At 49.1% G+C, this 21,994-nt stretch overlaps 4 protein-coding genes across 10 annotated transcripts in view; 3 read left to right on the forward strand and 1 right to left on the reverse strand.

Annotated features, from left to right (window-relative positions):
• Positions 1–7,732, forward strand: part of LOC118510831 (ets DNA-binding protein pokkuri) — a 44,078-nt gene extending 36,346 nt beyond the window's left edge. For 5 of the 6 annotated variants that reach the window (XM_036053153.1, XM_036053150.1, XM_036053151.1 and 2 more), the window contains exons 4-7: positions 2,095–3,621; positions 4,141–4,411; positions 4,486–5,010; positions 5,091–7,732. In XM_036053153.1, the coding sequence (XP_035909046.1) occupies positions 2,280–3,621; positions 4,141–4,411; positions 4,486–5,010; positions 5,091–5,640 (2,688 nt within the window). In that variant the 5' untranslated portion in view covers positions 2,095–2,279 and the 3' untranslated portion in view covers positions 5,641–7,732. The remainder of the gene's footprint in view (positions 1–2,094; positions 3,622–4,140; positions 4,412–4,485; positions 5,011–5,090) is intronic. The other variant, XM_036053156.1, reaches the window with a different exon arrangement.
• A 1,289-nt stretch (positions 7,733–9,021) lies between these two features.
• On the reverse strand, positions 9,022–12,058 carry LOC118510832 (zinc finger protein 2 homolog). 2 transcript variants are annotated; one of them, XM_036053158.1, is made up of 3 exons: positions 11,891–12,058; positions 11,541–11,818; positions 9,022–11,465 (listed from the first exon to the last, which is right to left on the reverse strand). In XM_036053158.1, the coding sequence occupies exons 2-3, from the start codon at positions 11,780–11,782 to the stop codon at positions 9,326–9,328; spliced, it is 2,382 nt and encodes a 793-aa protein (XP_035909051.1). In that variant the 5' UTR covers positions 11,783–11,818; positions 11,891–12,058; the 3' UTR covers positions 9,022–9,325. The 2 variants fall into 2 exon arrangements, with proteins under 2 accessions (XP_035909051.1, XP_035909050.1); XM_036053157.1 differs by having other exon boundaries at positions 11,541–11,933.
• A 525-nt stretch (positions 12,059–12,583) lies between these two features.
• Positions 12,584–21,698, forward strand: LOC118510833 (ubiquitin carboxyl-terminal hydrolase 14). Its single transcript, XM_036053159.1, has 8 exons — positions 12,584–12,755; positions 13,077–13,252; positions 13,341–13,445; positions 13,523–13,917; positions 13,980–14,136; positions 14,206–14,271; positions 20,673–20,967; positions 21,055–21,698. The coding sequence occupies exons 1-8, from the start codon at positions 12,740–12,742 to the stop codon at positions 21,381–21,383; spliced, it is 1,539 nt and encodes a 512-aa protein (XP_035909052.1). The 5' UTR covers positions 12,584–12,739; the 3' UTR covers positions 21,384–21,698.
• Positions 15,557–20,220, forward strand: LOC118510834 (transcription factor YY2-like). Its single transcript, XM_036053160.1, has one exon. It carries the CDS (start codon positions 17,079–17,081, stop codon positions 18,579–18,581), a length of 1,503 nt encoding a protein of 500 aa, XP_035909053.1. The 5' UTR covers positions 15,557–17,078; the 3' UTR covers positions 18,582–20,220.
• Positions 21,699–21,994: the final 296 nt, after the last annotated feature.

Raw genomic sequence — 21,994 nt, forward strand, 5'->3', positions numbered from 1 at the left:
GATTACCTTCGATTAGAATAAAACAGTGTAAGAGAGGCTTTGAACACTCCATGATCTATGCTATGTTTCATCGGCTTTCAACGAATTTCACCGTAAGCGACACCTTACCGAGACTTCCTGTTTTGGGAAAACCCAACAGAAAAACAAGCAATCTCTCTCGCATTCGTCTTCGGGCAAGAGATATGCTGCACGGAACCATTCCCCTCCCTGTTGTAAGTCATATACCTGTGCTGTCCCTAGAGCATGAAATGGATGTGGTTGTTTTATGTTTAAATATTTGTTTAACTCCGGGAAAGGTGGTGGAGGTGATGCCAGCTGAAGAGCAAAGGTTGTCCTTCTCCACCCTTGAAGAACTCCGAACAAACGAGCGGACATTAAAGGTCCAAATGGTTAAAAGCCATGTTTGACATGTGTTGTGTCATGGCTGGAGCGCGCGGGAAGGGAATTTAGCCCAAACAGCTCTCCGATTTTCAGTTCGTTCCTGTGTGTGTGACAGGATGGACAACATCTCTAGCAATTCGGAACGCGAGATCATTTAATTGTTTAGGAAAGAAATTGGATCTTGGAAAAATTCTCCTCAAGAAAGCCTAATCTAGTAAAATGACTTACTTTAGCGCACCTTGCTACAGAAGACGTGCAGCACCGGTTGTACCCTAGTGTTTAAAAAGCAATGATGTGAAAAACAATTAGCCAAGAGCTCTCTCTCTCTCTCTCGCCCATGGATCCCCCCCCCAAATGGATCGTCGTCCGGTCAAGAAAGCAGAGGCCGATCCATCCCGCAGGAGTTAAAGATCGACTTAAACTACAACGCGACTAAAAACGTTAAGCGCCGAGAAGCCGGCGAGGTCATCCGCGCCCTTCCTCCACACGGGTCCCCCCGCGCCTGGGAAGGCCGGTTACACAGGAAATGGGACGGACACCAAAGAAAGAAAAAACGAAACGGGAGAGAGAGAGATCCAACATCAGCATCATCATCCGCATCTTCCGTGGCATGTCTCGTGAACCAACACACCACCATGCGCGCGACCTCTTTTCCTGTGCGCTCGGCGTTGTGTGGTTACGCGAGATGATGATGATGATGTTCCTCCCATGAGATCCCTTTTTTGCTGTTGGTGTTGTTGTTGCGGCTCATGGAAGAAGCGGAAAAAGGCTACCCATACCTTGGGCAAACGAACAACAACAACAACCTAAAAAGCCAACAAGAACAAGCACAGCCGCCACGTTGTTTGTGTGGTGTGTGGCGAAGAGAGAGAAATATTTTTATACATATCATAAAAAAAAATCAATTTCCGCTCAAAACCTGAACTAGCGGATGTTATTTGAATACATTCTCTCTCGCACGTTCTTCCCAGGTTTCACCCGGTAGACAAAGCTCACCTCACCACCCCCAAACACTTGCTCTCCTCACCTGATCTGATGAGCGATCTGTGCGAGATGATCAGCAGCATGGTCAGATCTTCTTCTCTTGGCTTTTTGTTTTGTTCGTTGTTGTCTCTGAGTCGTTTGTGGCCCCTTCGATGTTCTTCTACTGTTCTGTCCCAACCCGTGCGTGCGTGTGTGTGTGCCTGACGGGTGTGGAAAGACTTTCCGACTTCGATCTTACACGGTCGATCCCTTCTCCACGAGAAGAAGGAAACGATAAAAACCATAACTAATAGTATGGGGCCGGGCCTAGTGGTAACCGGGGTATATCTTTCACCTTTCAAATTTTTTCGTTGCGTTGAGGATGCCGCTAGAGATTTTTCAGGTGAAGCAGAGTGTAAAAGAACGACAGCCGAATAGTAAGGTGCTTGGATATTAATTAGGAAAATAATAGGAAAAGATCTTGTTTTAGTTTTAGGGCTTCAGAAATTGATCAAGAAACTAAGCGACTTGCGTCAAATGATGAGCTCTCACCGTCAAGCGTGAACTTGTTAGCTAGCTCAAGAGCTCGCGTGAAGTCGAGAGATTCCTTAAGAATCCTGAATATCTTCGAGAGATAACTTAAGATATCGTTGGAACAAGCTCCAGCACTCCAGTTAGAAGATCACATAAAATTGGGCCTCCATTTTGGCAGTTACTATAATAGCTTTCCTTTCTCCATTTTGTTTACAGATAGCTGCAGAAAATCTGGATCCCCAAACCAATCGCCGACAGCCAGGTAGTACGCTAGCACCATTGCCGCCATCATACGTGAACAGCAGGCCAGCAGTGCAGCGGTGTCCGGTCAGGACGTAGTAACCAGCGCCCCCAACCAACCGCCGTCCACCGCCGCTGCAGCCATCTTTGCCGCCGCAGCCATGAAGCTTCTACCGATCCCGCTCTCCCCGCTGAATGCGCCCCCACCACTAGGCCTGTGGAACTCAGAGCTGCTCTGGCGCTATCCGCCAGCACCGCCCAGCCCGCTGGCCGACCTCAAAACACAGCTTCCACCCCAGCTAAACACGGACCCGCGCATCTGGGGCCGCGATGAGGTCGTCGTCTTCCTGCGCTTCTGCGAACGCGAGTTCGATCTGCCCAAGTTCGATCTGGATCTTTTCCAAATGAACGGCAAAGCCCTGTGCGTGCTGACAAAGAACGATCTGGCCGAGCGCAGCCCAGGCGCAGGAGATGTCCTACACAACGTGCTACAGATGCTGATCCGCGATGCACAGACGCTACATCGGCACCTGCCCAGCAGTCCAGTTACACCGACCGGTCGCTACCCGCTCTCACCGCACAGCCACCCGCCAACGCCGAACTGGAGTGCGCTCGCGCCCCCGGACAGTCCCTTCTTCCACAGCTCGCACCTACAGCAGTTTATGGCCGCGTCCAACTCGGTCACGCTCAGCCCGGCCCCATCGATCGATTCGCAGGCCGGCAGTCCACCCTCACAAAGCCATGCCGAACAGAACGTGTTCCAGCAGCAGCAGCAGCAGCCCCAGCCGGCCAAGTCCTCCGGCGCGGGTTCTTCCTCGTCGTCATCCTCTGCCTCGTCAACGAACGGCAGTGCCGGGAGCGGTAGCGCCAACGGAAACGGTACCGGCCCGGGTAGCAACGGAGCGTCGACCACCAACGGTAGCAGCAGTCTCATCAGCAGTAGCAGCAGCAACAGCAGCGCGGCCAGTAGTACCAGCAGCAGCGTCAGCAATCAATCTGACTCGGACGAAGATAATGCAACGGTGGGCAATGGGTCCGCCGCAACTTCGACCACCGGTAGCTCCACCGGGAACGGATTCCATCCACTGCCACTATCGCACCCGGACAGCAAGTTGCCGCTGATCGCAACGCATCCACCCCAGCAGAGCCCACCCCTGACACCGATCTCGAAGGAAACGCAGCATCTCGGACAGTTGCAGCTGCTTGACACGAAAACGCTCCAATATCCGGTATCGTCACTGTTGAACGGTTCCAGCCCGAACGGTGGATCGGGTTCCCGCGACCGGGACTCATCTTCGTCGGTGGGAGGATCCGCCTCGAGTGCGTCTTCGAATGCAGCAGCCGCCGCAGCAGCAATGGCAGCGGCCGTGCTCGGTCTGAAGGGAGCTTCCAATGGGAGCGGTTCGTCCGGCTCTTCCGGATCCAACTCGGCGCCAACCACGCCGGGAGCGTTCCTGCCAGTCAAGCGCGAGTTCTTCCCAGACAGCCCGGAACCAAATACAAGTAAGTTGTCGAAAGCATTGCCTCGCGCTTCCTTCTTTTATTTGCGTTCCTTTACGGTGTACGGTGCTACGCGAGACACTACCAAAACAAGCACGCACACTAGCGTATGCATTAGCGAAAACTAGACCTGAGATTCAAACCCAGATTCTTCTTGAGTTAGAAAGGGGCCCAGTGAAAAGTTGCCCAATATGAACGGATCCTCTGATTCCCATCCCAAAGCTGTCTACCTTTGAGGGTTTTCTTTGAGGATCGCTAGCACAATTTCAGTCTAGTTTTTGTGGAAATGCATACGTTACACTACTCCTTCCTTGGCATGCGAAAACTTCGCGCCGAGGATGTAATGACTTACCCCCAGTCCCATTAATTTCACATTAAAAAACAAACAAACCGGGAATATGTACTCACCCATGTTTTTTTCACCCGCACACACACACAAACACCCACCCACGGACACACAAACACCACCACCACCACCACTACCCTTTCGTTCCCCGTCCCACCCGATTGTCACACGTCCAGTTTCGTCCGGTTCGCTTTCAGACGGCCGCCTGCTGTGGGACTTCTTGCAGCAGCTGCTGAACGATCCGAGCCAGCGGTACAGCAGCTACATCGCGTGGAAGTGTCGCGATACGGGCGTGTTCAAGATCGTCGACCCGGCCGGTCTGGCCAAGCTGTGGGGCAAGCAGAAGAACCATCTCTCGATGAACTACGACAAGATGTCGCGCGCGTTACGCTACTACTACCGCGTCAACATCCTGCGGAAGGTGCAGGGTGAACGGCACTGCTACCAGTAAGTATTCCCTCTCACCGAAACCATCGAAGCAAGAAGCGCGGGTGTTTATAAGCGTCTCCTTCCGCCTACAGATTTCTCCGCAATCCGACGGAGCTGAAGAGCATCAAAAACATCTCACTGCTGCGGCAAACGATGGCAGCCAGCCAGGCCGCAGCAGCCGCCGCCGCCGCACAGTCCGGAACCGGCAGCGAGCGCAACGGAACCGACCGAGGTCCATCGTCCGCCGGCAACGGTTCACCCGGGGGCAATAATCCGCTCATGTCGCTCCTGCCGAACGGTGCCAACATTCATCATCTGGCCGCTGCCGCCGCCGTTGCTGCTGCCGCCTCCCAAAACGGACCGCTTTCGCCTTCATCCTCTTCCTCGTCCTCATCGCCATCGTCCCTGCACCATCATCATCTGCAGCAGCAGCAGCAGCAGCAGCAAGCCGCCCTCCATTCGCATCATCTCGCAGTACAAAATGGCGCCGGGTCGGGTGTGCACCATCGCAGCATTAAGATGGAAACCGACCTGGACGACCTGAAGCCGACCGATCTCAGTACGAACGATCGCAAGTTTAGCTACGGCTCGCCGGTCAACGGTACCGACTGCTATCCGTAAGTGTTTCGCGGGAGAAGAACTCTCCGGTTTGCTTCCACGCCTCAAGTCGTTTAATACCGATCTCTCTGATTCGCAGACTGATTCGAAATGCTAACGGGCTGACCACTATTCAGCTGCTCCGACAGCAGCAGCAGCAGCAGCAGCAGCAACAATCGGAATCCGGATCGCCACCGTCCTCCCCAACGCCGCTGTCGATCAATTCGCAATCGTTGCATACGATCAGCAGCAACCTGCACCATCTGCACCAGCAGCAGCTCCAGGCACAGGCAGCGGCAGCGGCAGCGATTGCGGCGGCAGCCGAAGCCCGCCACCAGCAGGACGACCAGGCGGACCATCCGCATCACCACCACCTCCAGCACCCGCACCACCACCCGGCGCGGAACGGTAGCCGGAGCAGCAGTACGAGCGGTGCGAGTGAGCACGATCATCGGGAACCGCACGACCACCACCGGGACCGTGATACACCGTCGCCTGCCAACAGCGATTCGTCCACCCATCATCCCGCTGCCCCATCATCGTCCCAGTCGCAGCAGCACCACCACCACCACCACATGCACGTGAAAAGTGACGACGATAGCATGATGCCGACGGATCTGAGCAAATCGGAGCCGATGTACTACAAGTGAGTGAGCCGGCGGGTGGTGACGATGAACGCGCGAAACTAGCAGCAAACCACAGCATACGATCTCAAACCACCATATAACCAGGATCATCCGCAACGCGACGGAGGAGCGCCACTAGCAAGCCAGCCAGCCAGCCTAAGGTGTGTGTCTTCTGTGTGCCATCGCGTTTCGCTCGTCCATCGCTCGTCGTCGCGTTCCACCGTTTATATATATACACACCACCGTTTAAAATGTACTGAAATCCCACTTCCCCTCTACTTTTGACAAACGGCGAAGCTGTTAGAATTCAAAACCCATAGGCTTAGGGAACTGAGAGTTGACTGAGAAGGAGTGGATTGCAGATGTATCAGGCACTAGAGGAAGCAGCTGTAGTAGTTGTAGTATAAGTAGTAGTATACACACACACACAGAGAGAGAGAGATATATACATTTAAAGAAGTTGTACATTATATTGGAAAACCTTTTTCGACACACACACACACACAAAACCTTACTCTATGTGCCAATCTGATTTATGTTCTACGGTTTTTTTTTATCGCGTTCAGAGTTTAAGATGTTTAAAAAAGTGTGCAAAGGGGGAAACAAAACCCCTCCGGCAACAAAGATATTTTGAAATTGTACAACACACAAACACAAAGCGAGGAGAGAGGAGCGAATTTCTCAAAAAAGCAAAACATATTCAATTGTTAGTAACCCGTTTTCACATATAGAGGGCGCTAGATGTATTTGCGCGTATAGAGCGATAAGGATTGATTCTGTACTTTGGTTTTGTTTTTTTTTTGCACCCAGCCTTGTGTGTTCCTTCTTTCTGCTGTTAGGATAGCGCACACACACACACACACGCACGCACCCATACACACATACATACATTTGTACAGATAGTTTAATTTTTTGTTTTTCTCCCTAATTTTTTTTTCTGGTAGTTACAATTGTTAGCTGTATTATAGGAAGCGAATCCTAAGGGTGGGAGACACGGACACGGTGTGTGTGTGTGTGTTGGGGTGAAACTGTGAAACAGCTTTTTCGTTTCTTAACTTTGGTTTCCGTTAGGGATTTTTTTCTTTGTTACAAATTAAGTGATAGCTAAGCATTGATGTTTTCTCACGAGGCACGATCGAAAGGATCACACACACACACACAAACCTTACTGATATTTTTTTGTTTTTTTTTTGTTAAATGGGGCAATGGGGCGAAAACAAAGGCAACGTTTTTCTTGTGTTGTGAACAAACACAAGAGCGATTAGCAGTATAAGACGGCTTTGTTGCGACCGACCCCCCCCCCCCGCATAATATGTGTTGTAAGCGAATTGTAGATGTGTAAGTGACCGGGCGTATAGGGTTAACCGCGCGTACCTTTAAAGCAAAAAACAAAAACCTTCCACAGCCTCCCTCGAGATTTGTTTTCCAATTGGCTTCCAATAACGTTAGGCACGAGGCAGGTTAAGATGAGAGAGAGAAAAGAAAAGGGGGTAAAGGATTTATATAAGAAAGGGCAGCTAAACACACACACACACATAGACAAAAGAAATTTAAATTGAATGTGATTACAGGAGAAGAGGGGGCACATACAAAAAAGTAACAAACTGTTATCAGCACACACACACACACACGCGCGTTGTGGGATACAAAATAAAGTAAGCATAGGCTAGAAATGGGGAACAACAAGGATTGAGCGAGTAAAAGGCGAGTTTTTTGGCGTGTTTGTGTTGTTTACCGCTTAAACGGTGTGCGTTGTTTGATTTAGTGTTTAATTCTCAATGAGCCAGCACCACCACCACCATGTTTTTGCTAAGAAGTTTGCTACTAATTGGATAAGAGGGTGTAACTGTGACTGTCCGTGTGTGTGTGCGTGTGTGTGCTGTGTGACTTTAGTGGCGCGCAACCAATGCAAACGAAATCTTCCTTATAATGTGTTTTTTTTTTTTGTCTGTGTATTGTCTTTAATTTTTGTATACTGTATATGTTTATGCTCCCCTTTAAAAAAATAGTCCCCCGCGACACGTTCTTCCACGAATAGGTTATGGAACTTAGTTTGTCTTTCTTTGCGTTTTTCTTTTTTGTAAATATAGTAAACCAACGCTTAGTTAAATGGAAATCGGGCTTTGTGTTTTATTTTTTCTTTCACTGTGGTAGGGAGGGGATATGTGAAGCCCCTGTTCCCCTGGTGTCAATTCTAATGAAATGTTTACTAAGTACAAAATTTTCTTCTTTTCTTTTCTTGCATTCCGAAACTCAGTAGACATTTTGTAGAGAATCGTTCAAACAAAATTAGTTGTTTGCTAACTAAGAGAGAAAGAGAAGAGAATTAAGAGAGAATCGAGAGAAAAATGAGACAGAATCGAGAGAAATGAAAGAGAATCGAGATAGAGAATCGAAAGAAAAATGACAAAGAATCGAGTGGGAAATGGGAGAGAAATGAGAGTGAAATCGAAAGAGAATCGAGAGAAAATCGCGAGATAAATGAGAGAGAAATGAGAAAGCAATGAGAGTTAAATGGAAGAGAAATGAGAGATTAATGGATGAGAGAAATGAGAGAAAAATGAGCGAGAATCGAGAGAAAAATGACAGAGAATGGAAAGAGAAATGAGATAGAATCATAAGCGTATCGAGAGAGAACTGAGAGAGAAAAGAGTGAAAATCTTCCATGCCCATTTTAACCTCGCTTCTCTCCCATTTATCTCCCATTGCTCTCCCATCCCTCTCTCATTTCTTTCTCTATTCTCTCGCATTTATATCTCGATTCTCTCTCATTTATCCCTCGATTTTCTCTCATTTCTCTCTCGATTCTCTGTCATTTATCTCTCGATTCTCTCTCATTCCTCTCTCCATTCTCTCTCGATTCTCTCTCATTCCTCTCTCAATCCTCTCTCATTTCTCTCTCGATTCTCACCCATTTCTTCCTCGATTCTCTCTCATTTCTATCTCGATTCGCTTATGATTCATTCTCATTTCTCTCTCCATTCTCTACCTTTTTTATCTCTCAATTCTCTCTCATTTTTCTATCATTTCTATCCTCCATTTATCTCCCATTTCTCTCCCATTTGTCTCTCCTTTCTTTCTCATTTCTCCCTTATTTCGCTTTTATTGCTCTGTCAGTTTGTTTTTCTCTTTTTGGTCTTCTTCTTCTTCTTCTTTGGCACTAACAACCTCGAGAGGTCTAGGCCTGCCATTTCTGGCTTTCTGTGACTTTATTTTACACGTAGTAAAGTAGTCAGCCTTACGTACGGAGAGGCGCGGTCTGGAAGGGATTTGAACCCCGGCCCTGCTGTGTGAAGACCGGCGCCGTTATCGCCTCGGCCACCGGGCCACCGGACCGCCCGGGCTTTTTGGTCTACTAGCCTGCAAAACCAGGCCGAACATATGCTCGTTCCCTAAACTTGTTGATACTATATAGCCGGATACTTATTCCTTGCAACGGGGAACCTGTTCCTGCTATAAGAAAGCTCGCTCTTTAACCACATGCTTTTAGCCTACCATTCCAATTTCAAGTTCAAAAGCATTTCTGGTCTTTGGATATGCTATGTAGCATCCGGGGTTCATTTCAAATCCAAACTTTCCACTATTTTCACTGCAACGGGGCTGATCCCCTAGAATATGTTCTCCTTCTTCCTTGGCACTACAGACCTCGAGATGCCTTAATGGAAACGGTGGATAAAGGACACCGTTCTTGTTAAAATTGGGCATGGGCTCACGAGTCGCTTCCCTCCCCCATCTCCCCATCCACCGTCCGTTTGCAAACGTTTCGCATATGACTCCTCAGCGGGCCCACATCCACGAAATCCTTCCCGCACACCGGACACACGTACGGTTTCACGCCCGTGTGCCGCCGCTCGTGTACCGTCAGCTGCCGCCTCCGGATGAACCCGGCCCCACAGTGCGCACACCGGTGCGGCCGTTCGAGCGTGTGCACCGACATCTCGTGCCGGCGCCGATCGACCTCGTTGACGTACCGTTTGTCGCAGGATGCCGTCCGGCACCGGTACCGCTTCTCGCCCGTGTGCATTAGCCGGTGCCGGTTTAGCGTGTGCATCGTTTTAAACAGCTTCGGACAATCGGCACACGGGATGGTGGCTATGCCGTGCTTGAGCAGAATGTGCCGGTTAAGATTTTCCTTCCGATTGAACACACTCCCGCAGGTGTCGCATTTGTACGTGCCGGTCAGATGGCACCGGCGGTGGGACAGTAGCGCCTGATTGCTGAAGAACGTTTTGTCGCAATCGTTGCACCGATACGGGCGTTCGCCGGTGTGCGAACGTTCGTGGATGCGCAGCAACGTCCGGGAGCTCTTCGATACACCGCAAATCGCGCACACGAGCGCTTGCTGGCGGGCCGGTCGCCGAACACGGTGCGCTTGTAGGGCGGGAAGGTTCCTGAACAGTACGCCACAATCGTCACACGCGTGGTACGTTCCGGACTGTAGCAGTTGGCTTAATTTGCTCGTCTGCTGCCGGTTCGCCGTGAGCGCTGCTTCGTGTGCCTCGTGTACGTGCCGCCGAAGGGCCGGCCCATCGGCGAACGGTTGGTGGCAGTCTTCGAAACAACAGTACCGTAAGTGGGATGCTTTCAGTTGGTTATTCTGAAGCGATTTCAGTTCAACCGTGGCCGGTAGCTCATCGCGATGAATGCCACTGTACAGGTGAAGCTCCATGCGTCGAGGATTGAGCGTCTGAAAGTCACACAGCTTGCAGTAGTACTCCTTAACGTCCTCGCTGTACTGTTGATGACGTTCCAGGTGCCGTACGGTTCTAAACTGACGGCCACAAACCCTGCAACTGTGCGGGTGATCCGCGGCAAAGGCTGTCTTCGATACACCATGCTCTCGAGCCATGTGCTCCATCCGTTCCGCTTCTTGCGCGAAATACTTCTTGCAGCAACAGCAACGCACTCCCGGCCATTCAATCGCTTCGTACCGATCGGCGACATTCGCCCGGGCAAGCTGGAAATGATCGGCATGCTCGTCCGACATCAGCATGTGCGATATCATGCGCTTTTTCGAGTCGAGCAGCGCATCGCACAGCCCGCACATGTAAAACTGGCGCTGGTCCCGGACGCGCTTGTGGCACAGGTACACCAACCAGTACGCAAACCGTTTGCCACAGTACTCGCAGGTGTATTTCAGCTCCGGATCGGTAGGTCCGCTCACGCCGTTGCTACGCTTCCTTTCCTCTAGATGTTTGTTAAGATCCTGCTCGGTTTGGAAGAGTTCCGCGCAGCAGCAACACCGGTGTGGCTGCAGCTCCACAATCAGATAGCCTTGTGGTTCCTCTGCTACTACCAGCAAACTGTTCCCCGGCAAGCGACAGATTGCCCTCTGTATGCTTGCCCTCTGGAGCCGTTCCGTTGAATCAGGTTTGGTCTGTTCTTCGCTGCCGCTTTCATCCCGCACGCTTTCGTTTGCTTGATCTTCGTCCTCCTCTTCATCGGTCATTTCGTTTTCTTCGACTGCAATCGTTTCCCGCTGGCTGGGATTTAGCTCCTCTCGATGACGATCGAGCATCGTACGATCTGGAAACGATTGGTAGCACATTGGGCAGTGAAACGCACCGGAACGCAGCTTTCTGCTTCCATTCCGATGATGCAGCGTGGCGTGCTCGTCTAGCTTATCACGGGTGCTGAACCGCATGGCACATCCACAGCACGCAAACTCTTCCCCCTCGATTGCTTCATAGTGCTCCTCGTCCGTGTCGTTGGCAGACTGTTCCGATTCCGGATTTAGCGCATCATCGATTTCGATCTTTTCGATAACGACCGAAGCATCGTCGCACGACACATCGTCCGGTTCTGCTTTAATTTGTTCGTTTTCTTCCACAAGCATACCATGGTTCGAACTGTAAAGCGAAGAAAACACTCTCTTTAGGTAACCTTTTTTCCACGATGGAAAGAACAAACTGGTTGGAACTTACTCTAGCTCCGCACACAGCCGTTCGTGCGTGCGGATGCATTGCTGGCGCAGTTCGACCGCTTCCTTCAATCGGTCCAAACACTGGAGACAAATGTTTTGTGGTAGGCGACGATCGTCGGACACGGAAATGCTTGTGATGGTCAGTACCATCTCCTCGATGCTTATGCCATCCTGCTTCAGCCGCACTGAGATGAGGTCGTCCTGATCTAGTTTGTAGCATATGCGGCAATGTTTGGAACTCATTTTGTTGCTCTAGTGTTTAACATTTATACTTTTGAATTAAATTCGCCCAAGAGGAACAAATATAGGGCGAAAAAAAAATACTAGAAAGCGTGGAACGCCCGTGCTGTGCCGCCGATTTGTTTGTTTACATGTTTTGTTTTGGAAAGCGGATTGACAGCAAGAAGAAGTCGTAACGTCTGACGTCACACTAGCACACTGTTCGAAAGCCGGAACGAGACGTCTCATTGAAAACAAAATCCTTCTCAACAGATGGCGCTTTTCTGTGTTTTTTAGTTAGGCCGTGTTAAAAATTGGCGATGCAACCTCTTGAACAACGGGCCGCTGAGTTTAGTAGTTTCTCCAGGGAAAAAGAACAGGATGTCAGTCTTTCACACGGCCGAACCAGATAACTGGATCCGGATGGACGCTCCATACGTAGCTGGCTCAATTATGGTTGCAATCGAGTCAAAGAAGCCAAAATGTCAGGCCATGACCTTGCGCCAGTGCAGTTCTAAGAGAAGAAGGAGAAAAAGCATTGAAAAAGAATGGCAATTGCACCATTGCACAATACGATCAATGGATGTATGGAGGATATCAATATTAAGTGTTTAAATGATGTTGTGAAACGAGTTTAAAAACATAGTCGGTACAGTTTTATCACTCCATATAACAACCAACACCACATATCATACGCAATATACAAATAAGCAACGGTCCATATGAATCGGAATTAAAATTTTCGAAAATTGCGAAACACCAACAAACGGGCAGATGTCAAATTTTTCGAACAACGGTTGCGGTGCCGTGTAGACGCTGCTGCAGCAAACCTACCTTTGTCATTAAAAACCAGTTTGCCATTGTCGGATCCAAAGCAGAATTCAGTTGGGTTTGTTTGTGCTTAAACCGAGTCTCCATTTCGGAACAAATATTCGGCACTACACCGTTGGCGCTTACCTAGGGATCGAAATTATTAGCAAAATGCCTTCGTTTACGGGTAAGTGTGGCTGTGCCGATCGTACGAACGCCAATGTTTTAGCCGCAGCCGTTCCATTCTGATGACAGTTCACGCAATTGAGGTTATGGCGGAGATGTAAACTCGACCAGGGTTTAAATAAATAAATAATAGCATTTTAGAAAGTTTGGCTTTAAAAAGCCACCGATAAACTAATTTTTGATTGCAGTGCGTTAGAGCGACGCGATCGGAAGTGCTCGCAGTGGCTGGCGAGATTCGGAACAACACCGCAGACAATGAAAACAACCATGATTAAGCATATTTGATTGGACACCCTTTTGCTTTGTTGTTTTTCTTTTGCAGTGAATGTAAAGTGGGGAAAGGAAAGTTTTAAAGATGTGGAAGTCAACACGGACGAGGAGCCGATGCTGTTCAAGGCACAGCTGTTTGCGCTGACCGGTGTCCAGCCCGATCGACAGAAGGTGCTGTGTAAAGGAATTAGTCTGAAGGATGACGAATGGAACATGCCGATCAAGAGCGTACGGAAAGCTGAGAGATGACGACAGTGGTCGCAAGTGATCCAAAAATCTGAGTTGGCTAATTTTGTTTCCCCTCTTTTTTTGCCAGGGTGCCACGCTCTTGCTCCTCGGCACGAAGGAAGAAGTTCCTCAGGAACCAGTGGAAAAGCCGAAATTCATAGAAGATATGAACGAAAACGAAATAGCGACAGCTGTAAGTGAATGAGCGACATGGCAAGGAAGCAGATACTCGTAAAACTGACCTTTTTTTTTGGACTCCTCGACCCACAGTTTGACACTCCGGCCGGTTTGGTGAATCTGGGCAATACGTGCTACATGAACGCCACGCTCCAATGTCTCCGATCGGTGCGTGAGCTGCGCGACGCGTTAAAGGAATACAAGGAAGATTCGAGCGGTGCGTCTGGATTGGCCGGGCTGGCTTCCCCCCACGCTATTACCATGTCCATGAAGAGCCTGTTCGAGGATATGGAGCGCAGGAACGATTCGATCACACCGGTACTGTTTCTGCAACGGTTTCACGCCGCATTTCCGAGCTTTTCGCAAACCGGCGAGAACGGGACGTACCGCCAGCAGGACGCGAACGAGTACTGGTCCGAGCTGCTGAAGATGCTGCAACAAAAGCTACCGGCACAGAAACTATCGGCCGAACAGGGTGTAAAGCACAGGTACGGTGGCATAACAAAGACAAGAAACGGATTTTATCTAATGCTTACCTTACCATTTGCAGTTCATTCATCGATCAATGGTTCGGTGGTACGTTTGACGTGCAGATGAAGTGTACCGAGGCCGAGGATGAGCCCGTAAGCAAATCGAAAGAAAACTTCCTGCAACTAAGCTGTTTCATTTCCACCGAGGTGAAGTATATGCACTCGGGTTTACGATTGGTACGTTTGTGGATGGCCTACCGGTAATCAAGCGACTGAGAATCAATTGTGCCCTTCTTTTGTTTGCAGAGACTTAAAGAACAATTAACCAAAATGTCCCCATCGCTCGGCCGTGATGCTGTCTATTCCAAAACGGTAAGTACAAGCAAACCAATGAGAAACACCTCCTTTTCAATCCAAAGAAATATCTACTCGATGTGTAAAGGGTATTCCCAAAGTTTTAGGACACTTTCCCAGATGTTATTTGAAAACCCTCTCAGGTGTGTTGTTGGTTCGCTTTACATCTCGAGTTTATTGAGTATCTCGACATTGACTGAAGGTTTTCCAGTTTAATTTTGAACGTGGCGAACGCTTCGCAAGCTCAGAAAAAAATAGTAAAGGACGGCCTGGCCGTATTGCTAATTGATCATAGTTTACTGTCCACAAAAAACTGTGTCTAGTTTAAACGTGAACCGACAAAAATACCATTCCAACCCAAAATCCAAAAATTTTACTTTCTTTTAAATTATAATTAATAATTTTTGGGATATTTCACTTTGCATTTTCGAAAAATTTGACTGTTCAATCTGTATTTGAGTTCCTTAAATTTAGTCTGTAAATTGTAAAAATATTTGAAAAAATTGCCTGCGTACCCTGCAATTACACGGCATTTATTGTAAATTCGAGCACGATGCATTTTTTGTTGTCCGTTTGTTGTTTTCATTCGATTCTGTCTGTCTGTCTCTGTTTCGGCAACAATTTCGCAGCCGTCTCCGCGCGCACACACACACACAGTCAACCACTCTTACTCATCGCGTATTTGTATGCAAACAAACAAACGTGCGTCGCGCGCCTTCCTTTTATGTCCCTTCCAAAAGGCACGGGTGAGGGCTAGTGGGAGAACACCGTGGGGGAATAGCACCGGATCCGGCGTATTGAAAATGCGGCAGCTTAATCAATGCCGAGCATGACAAGCATAATTTCGATCGATTCGTGTATGTAGCTTCTTTCGATTGGGACAACGTTTTAATGGATTTATCGCATTTTGTTCACTTTAAACCGCACAAAAACAATGCCCGGACGGTGTTGGGAAGAAGCAGGTGAAATTTTCAAAACATGAAGCCATATTGAATTCGAACACGAATTTAGCGCGTCCGCCATATTGGGTTCGAAAACCGGACAGCCGCGCCAGAGCGAGACGGCTAGAGTGTTGGCGCAAACGATACGATTTCTCGTTCGTTGCAGTTTATGGGTAGCAACATTTTCACACAATTTTTCGCGTCTAAATGGAAATGCGATGATGGCGAAACTAAGAGATTTTTTTAAAATTTGGTTTATCATGTTATTGCGCATTAAAATTCTATTTTTACCCAGAAAAATCAAATAAATTGCGTGCTCGAAACTGCACTCTTCCATTCGAGCAGTTTCGAGCATCGATCATGCCGTCTCGCTCTCACACGAACGGTGCGGCGAAAATGCTGTGCGCGATTTCGCCCCGAGCGAGCGAGCGAACGCGACGCACTCATTTTTTCCCTGTCTTCTCGCAAAGCAAGAGCGATTCTACCCACGGCAGCCATCTTTATTTTGGAAACGTGAATTTTTGTCAGCGTGAATTCAAGAGCAATAATTGTACCACTGTCCGTACCCGTGTGGAGTGGTGGACAGGCCTAAACCGAGACGGCTACCATCGATACGCACTTTTGGCACCAGCATTAGGTGCCACTGCGAACGCAAAAACGTGCCGTAAAGTGATTACAGCATCAGCGGAGAGACAATTGCCATAGGAGAAGAAGGAAAAGCCAAGCGGAACGGATCGAAATAGCCAAAAGGGGCAGATTATTAGTGTGTTCTGGCTCTGCGGCGGCTGTGTGTGCGCGCGCTAGTGTGTGCGTTCGTTGTGTGCGAGCTGTGTGGTGTTCGATCGGCAAGAACGGAAAGTGGAAGTGCGCCAATGTGTGTTTGTTTGCCTCCGTGCGCTGCTGCATCACAGAACAGAAGCAGTTTTTTCGCAACGCATCCCTTCAGTTTGGCGTGATAACGGGCAGACCTTTGGTGCGAAGAAAGGAAGCAGCACCCGTACGGCAGCATGCGGGAAGAATAAAAGCACGCACAGTTGAAGGGATTCTCTCTTCTCGCTGCTGGTGTGCGAGAAGGAATTACACGCACATAATAACGAAGCATGTTTTGAGGTGGTGTGCGTGTGTGTGGTGCGTGCATAGAAGCCGTTCTCGTTGTGCCGCCTGCTGTGTGCTGCCGTGCCGTTCTGACTCGTCCGTCGTACGTACGCGGAGCAACGTACAGCGTATATAAAGTACTCCTTCTTCCTCCGGTCAGGTTCATCGCAGCAACCTGCATCGGGAGCATAAAACGGGGAATGTTGTCATTAGCGGCGCTACGGACCGAGAACTAAAAATACTAGCGCTAAGAACGCCGCGCCATACCAGGAATAGAACGCTTTTGGCTGAGTGTGTGTTTTTTCTTTCGGCGGTACAGAGATTAAAATAGTGTTTTTAACAAAATTGTGTGTCGGGGAAAGCATTTAACGCCTAGCAAACACACAGACACACACACAATCACACATATCGAATCCTGTCGGAGGTGCACAAAGGAGGAGACCTACACACAAACAGCAGCTGTCGTCGCCGTCCGTCAGCGTCGCATGTGTGTGTGTGTGTGCGTAGAAGAATAAAGGATTAAAGCCTGCGCCTATATTGTATGTGGTGTGTGCGTACCGCTTTCCTGCTGATCGTGTGCGTGTGTTGGTGTGAAGGACACGGCGCTGCTGCCACTACGTGCAGCAGAAGGAAGGACGGTTTGCTCTGTCGGTGTCGCAAGGCGAACAGGCGAATTTCGCGCTGGTGGTGGTGGCCGGTGTGTAGTGCGCTGGAGTCCCGTGCACCGGAAGTACCGGGGCTGCCTACTACTACGACGACGACGGGAAGGTGAAGCGAAACGCCGATCTGATGATGTCCTCCCACCATCACCATCACCACCATCCGCACCATCACCATCATCATCATCATCACGATAACATTATGTCGGAGGTGGAGGTGCCGGATGCGAACATCGTGGAGGTGGTCGACGGAAGCGCCAGCTTCGGTACGGAGATAGACTACGATCAGTATGGTGGCGTAGACGGCCACTACGAGGAGGTAACGTGCGAAACGGAAGACTCGCAAGGGTTGATGGGTCACCATCATCTCCACCACCATCACCACGGAGACGATGACGAGGAGATACTGCACCACGAACCGGACATCGGGCAGGCGGTGCACGAGGAGGTGCTGGATTCGTCCGGCGATGCAATGTGCGTGTACGGGGACATCAATCTGGAGAACGAAATCTACATCGAGTCGGCAACGACGACTACCAACCCGGGACCGTCCTCCCGCAAGCGAAAGTCACTGAAGCAATCGCGGAGTAGTGGTATCCGGGGTAACGATAACCATAGCAACCATCATCACCACAGTCACCATCACCACGGGCTCACGGCGGTGGAGCAGCTGGACGTTACGCACAAGCGGCGCCGGTGGGAGCAGAAGCAGGTACAGATCAAAACGATGGAGGGCGAGTTTAGCGTAACGATGTGGGCCTCCGGTACGGACGATGACGATGGGTCCAATCCGGAAATAGACCCCGACTACACGGAGTACATGACGGGGAAGAAGATTACGCCCGACTGTGACACCATACCCGGGATCGATCTGTCCGATCCGAAGCAGCTGAGCGAGTTTACCCGACCGGCACACAAAACGAAAGCCAGCAGTGCCGGCAAACTGTCCTCGTCCAGCAGTAGTTCCTCCTCGAACGTGCTATCGGCGGATATTGGAGGTCCGGCCAGCTTCATACTGGGCGGCGGTAGTGGCGGCGCTGGTGGTGATAGTATTAGTAGCAGCGGCAAATCATCCGACGTGTCCGATCGTAACATTGCCTGCCCGCACAAGGGCTGCACGAAGATGTTCCGTGATAATTCGGCGATGCGGAAGCACCTGCATACGCACGGGCCGCGGGTACACGTGTGTGCCGAGTGTGGCAAATCGTTTGTGGAAAGTTCGAAGCTAAAGCGCCACCAGCTGGTACACACCGGCGAAAAACCATTCCAGTGCACGTTCGAGGGTTGCGGTAAGCGGTTTTCGCTCGATTTTAACTTGAGGACGCACGTGCGGATACACACAGGCGATCGGCCGTACGTCTGTCCGTTCGATGGATGCAACAAGAAGTTTGCCCAGTCGACCAACCTCAAATCTCACATTCTAACGCACGCGAAAGCCAAGCGGAACAGTAGCAGTAGCAGCAGCGGTGGAGGTGGTGGCGGCAGCAGTAGCAGGAACAGCCAGAGCCTCATGCAAACGGCGTCACCGCATCACACGGGCTCGGGCGGTATACTACCCCCGCAGGCCTTCGTCAAGATGGAGTCGGTCGAGATCGACAATGATGCGTCGCAGTACATCATCTACACGGATTAAACGGGGCACGGTCGTCGTCGTGGGTCGCAAGGCCATCGGATATGCCCCATTTTGCCATTTCATCATAGTTGACGGGCGTCACATCTCTCGGACCGGGAGATCGTCGCCGTGAGAATACCGAAAGCATATGCTGCCTGAAGCGGGCTGATCCGGTACAGGAAGCAGAAGTGAATGAATTTAATTAGGGCCTCACACCGTTCAATCAGTGTATTTGATTTCTAGCAGCACACACACAACCTTTAGCTTTTGTTGTAATGATTTTAGATCGCCAGCCCACCCCAGCCCCATTTCAAGAAGCTTTTTTTTAAACAAATCACTGTACAAGAAGAAGCTTACTGTGGGCAGCATTTCGCAGTAGAGCAGCCCCGGCCACAGGAGCAAAAGAGTCGTAATATCTTGCACTATTTGTCGCAAGCAGATATACATAGAAGAAGCAAGTACACGTACATATATGAGGCAAAGTCATTTTTAGTGTTGTAAGAGATCCAATGATTTGTTTTTTTTTTCTCCTTTTGGCTGTATTAAGAAGCATCCTTAATTCTCATTGTACATAATCCCAGAAACAAAAAACAGCCTCTATGCATCTATCCCGAACACGTTTGATATGGAAAGCGAGAGAACGTGTAACACACCGTGTTTTATATATGTTGCATGTGTATAATAGGTAAGGTTCTTCATACAAAACACTTCATCTACATACGCAAACAAGCAGCAGGGAAAGAAGCTTAAGCAAGAGAGAATAGTTTATGTACAAAAACGCAAACCCGTTTGTAAAGCGTCCTAAGCGAGGAGGTCAACAGTCAGTCAGAACGCCCCGGAATGTGTACGGCTTACGGTACGGAGAGAGGACGGAAGCAGAAAGCTAATATTGTAAATAGAGAAAAGTCTTCTACGAATGAAAGAGAGAAGATGCGGTGTGGTGTAATAGGAAAGTCCTGCTTTTGTTTTTTGGTAATCGATCATCGGTTCCGTTCGATTCGATCAGTTTGGTTTGGTGTATCAATGGCTGCAAGAGCGCGCAGTAAAGTGTGCAAGAAAGATATATACTTTTGCCAGTAAGAGACAGTAGAGGGTATCTAATATGATAAGCTGGATCATCATCATCGCTCCAGGGCATCCCCCACAATTGGCAGAACTCATTTCATCCTTCATCAACTAATATCCATCGTAGAAGCTTTTTAATAGTTTTTTTTTTCGAATTATTCCATGTATTTCTTTTATTACTTTTTTATTATTTTTGTACACATGAACTTCATTCTCAAAAAAAAAAAAACCCTCGGCGAACTGCTAGTACGCGTCGCTGCGTCCGCGCCCTCTATACAATACGTTTAATTACAAATGTGTTAATAATATTAATGGTACAGTAGTCGCAGAGAGAGACAGAGAGAGGAACCTAAAGTACAGATATAGAATACACACACGCGTGAATAGTGCATCAATCAGGCAGAAAAGTGTTCCAAACAAGCAAATCCTGTGCCCGAGACTAATGAGACGAGGATAAGAGAGAGAGAGAGAGTGTTTTGAATTATACGAAGACCCTCCCAAAGGCACACACACAGGAAGAAAGATAGCAAGAGCGAGAGGGTCCTCTAAAGGAAAGTCGGGTACTTTTCAGAAATAAAATTTTCAAGAAAACAGGCGCGTTTGTTTTATCTGATTTTTTTTTGGGGAATTATCGGCGAATCTCTGCTGTTCCGAGACAAGGATCTTCTGCAAGGATATCCGTTCCATATGCGTGGTTGATCCTTGGATTGATCCTTGGATGAAGATTGGATTGATTGGTTGATGATCTCCAAACAACCTCACAACGTCTAGTCAACGTTCAATCTGTTGTGTTCCACGCTTGTTATATAGTGTCCTTCGTGGTTTTGGGAAGTTGTAGCCATCCTCAGAAAGTGTCAGGTGAAGCTATAATCCTTGGAGGTGAAGGCCTTTTACTTCTCGAAGAGTTAGTTGTTGCAAGCAGCATTGTTGATGAATTGAGAAACGAATTTAACTTAATCAACACCTATATGCTACTCTTGGCCTGAAGCATCACAGAATGATCCGACCATTACTCACACCCAATCCGTGTTTGAATCTGTTTTCCAGTCACTGATCAGTCGTCTGCCGGCCTACCTGACGGTGCAGTTCGTACGCTTCCAGTACAAGGGCAAGGAGGGTATCAACGCGAAGGTGCTGAAGGATATTAAGTTCCCGATCGAGTTCGACGCGTACGAACTGTGCACACCGGAGCTACAGGAAAAGCTGTCCCCGGTGCGGGCCAAATTTAATGAGGTATCAAACGCCGAGGTCGAACGTACGCTGAAGGGCAAAAACAAATCCAAGGCCGAGCTAGAAAAGGAAAAGCCCAAGACAATTCCCCAACCGTACTGCTTCGAAGATGGTAAGCGCCAAAGCACCACATTACACTGTCGTTGTGGGGGTACGCTCGAATAACGAAAACGAAACGCCGGTTTCCATGCCGTTCCAGATCTCGGTAGTAACAACAGCGGGTACTACACGCTGCAGGCTGTGCTGACGCATCAAGGACGGTCGAGCTCGTCCGGCCATTACGTGGGCTGGGTGCGGCATAAGGACGATCAGTGGATCATGTTCAACGATGATCACGTGTCCCCGGTGGACCAGGAATCGATCCTGAAGCTGTCCGGCGGTGGCGACTGGCACTGTGCCTACGTGCTGCTGTACGGACCAAAGGTGCTGGAGCTGCCGGTGGAGATGGTGGACAAAGAGGCGGGTGGCGATCAGCAGCAGCAGCAGCAAGGGACGGCTACCACCGGCGAGAACATGTCCGTTGACTAATTTATGTATGTGGTGGTGTGTACGATGCCGAAGGAAGGGGATGTGCTGCTATTGTTTCGTTTTTATCATTTATTTTGAGACCACCTCTCCCGCCGCGGAAATGTGTTTCGGAAAGTTGTGACAATTTTCTATGAGCCCCCGTGGGTAGGTGAGTGAATTACGGCAGGAAAATTCCGGTTACACTCTTTCCTGTGCGCGCATGTGAGTCACTTCACGCTGGAACGGTAACGGATCCGGGGAGCCCCCAGAAGAGTAACCCGCGAGACGGCCGTGTGATGGAATAAAATTGATGCTGAATCTTCTAATGCTCTCGAAGTAGTATTTTGTTTATTACAAGCTTTGATTTTTTAGTGCTTGGAAGATGCGTGCGTTGATGAATAAATTTAAAATATTCTGCACAAGGGGCCGGCCGTCGGAACGTGCCCCCCGAAAAAAAAATTCCGGAAAATTCGAGCATGTTCGACTAATGTCAGTTTGCTGTCAATGCGCAGTTCGAATGTCAGTGCTTCTCAACTATGAATAGAAATTATTTGGGAACATTTTGTATTTCTTTGTAAAATTGAATGTTATACGTTAAAATGTCCAAGATTAAATTTAAATTGCTTGAATAA

This window comes from Anopheles stephensi, chromosome 3 (genome assembly GCF_013141755.1).
Source record: "Anopheles stephensi strain Indian chromosome 3, UCI_ANSTEP_V1.0, whole genome shotgun sequence".
Taxonomy (NCBI): Eukaryota; Metazoa; Arthropoda; class Insecta; order Diptera; family Culicidae; genus Anopheles; species Anopheles stephensi.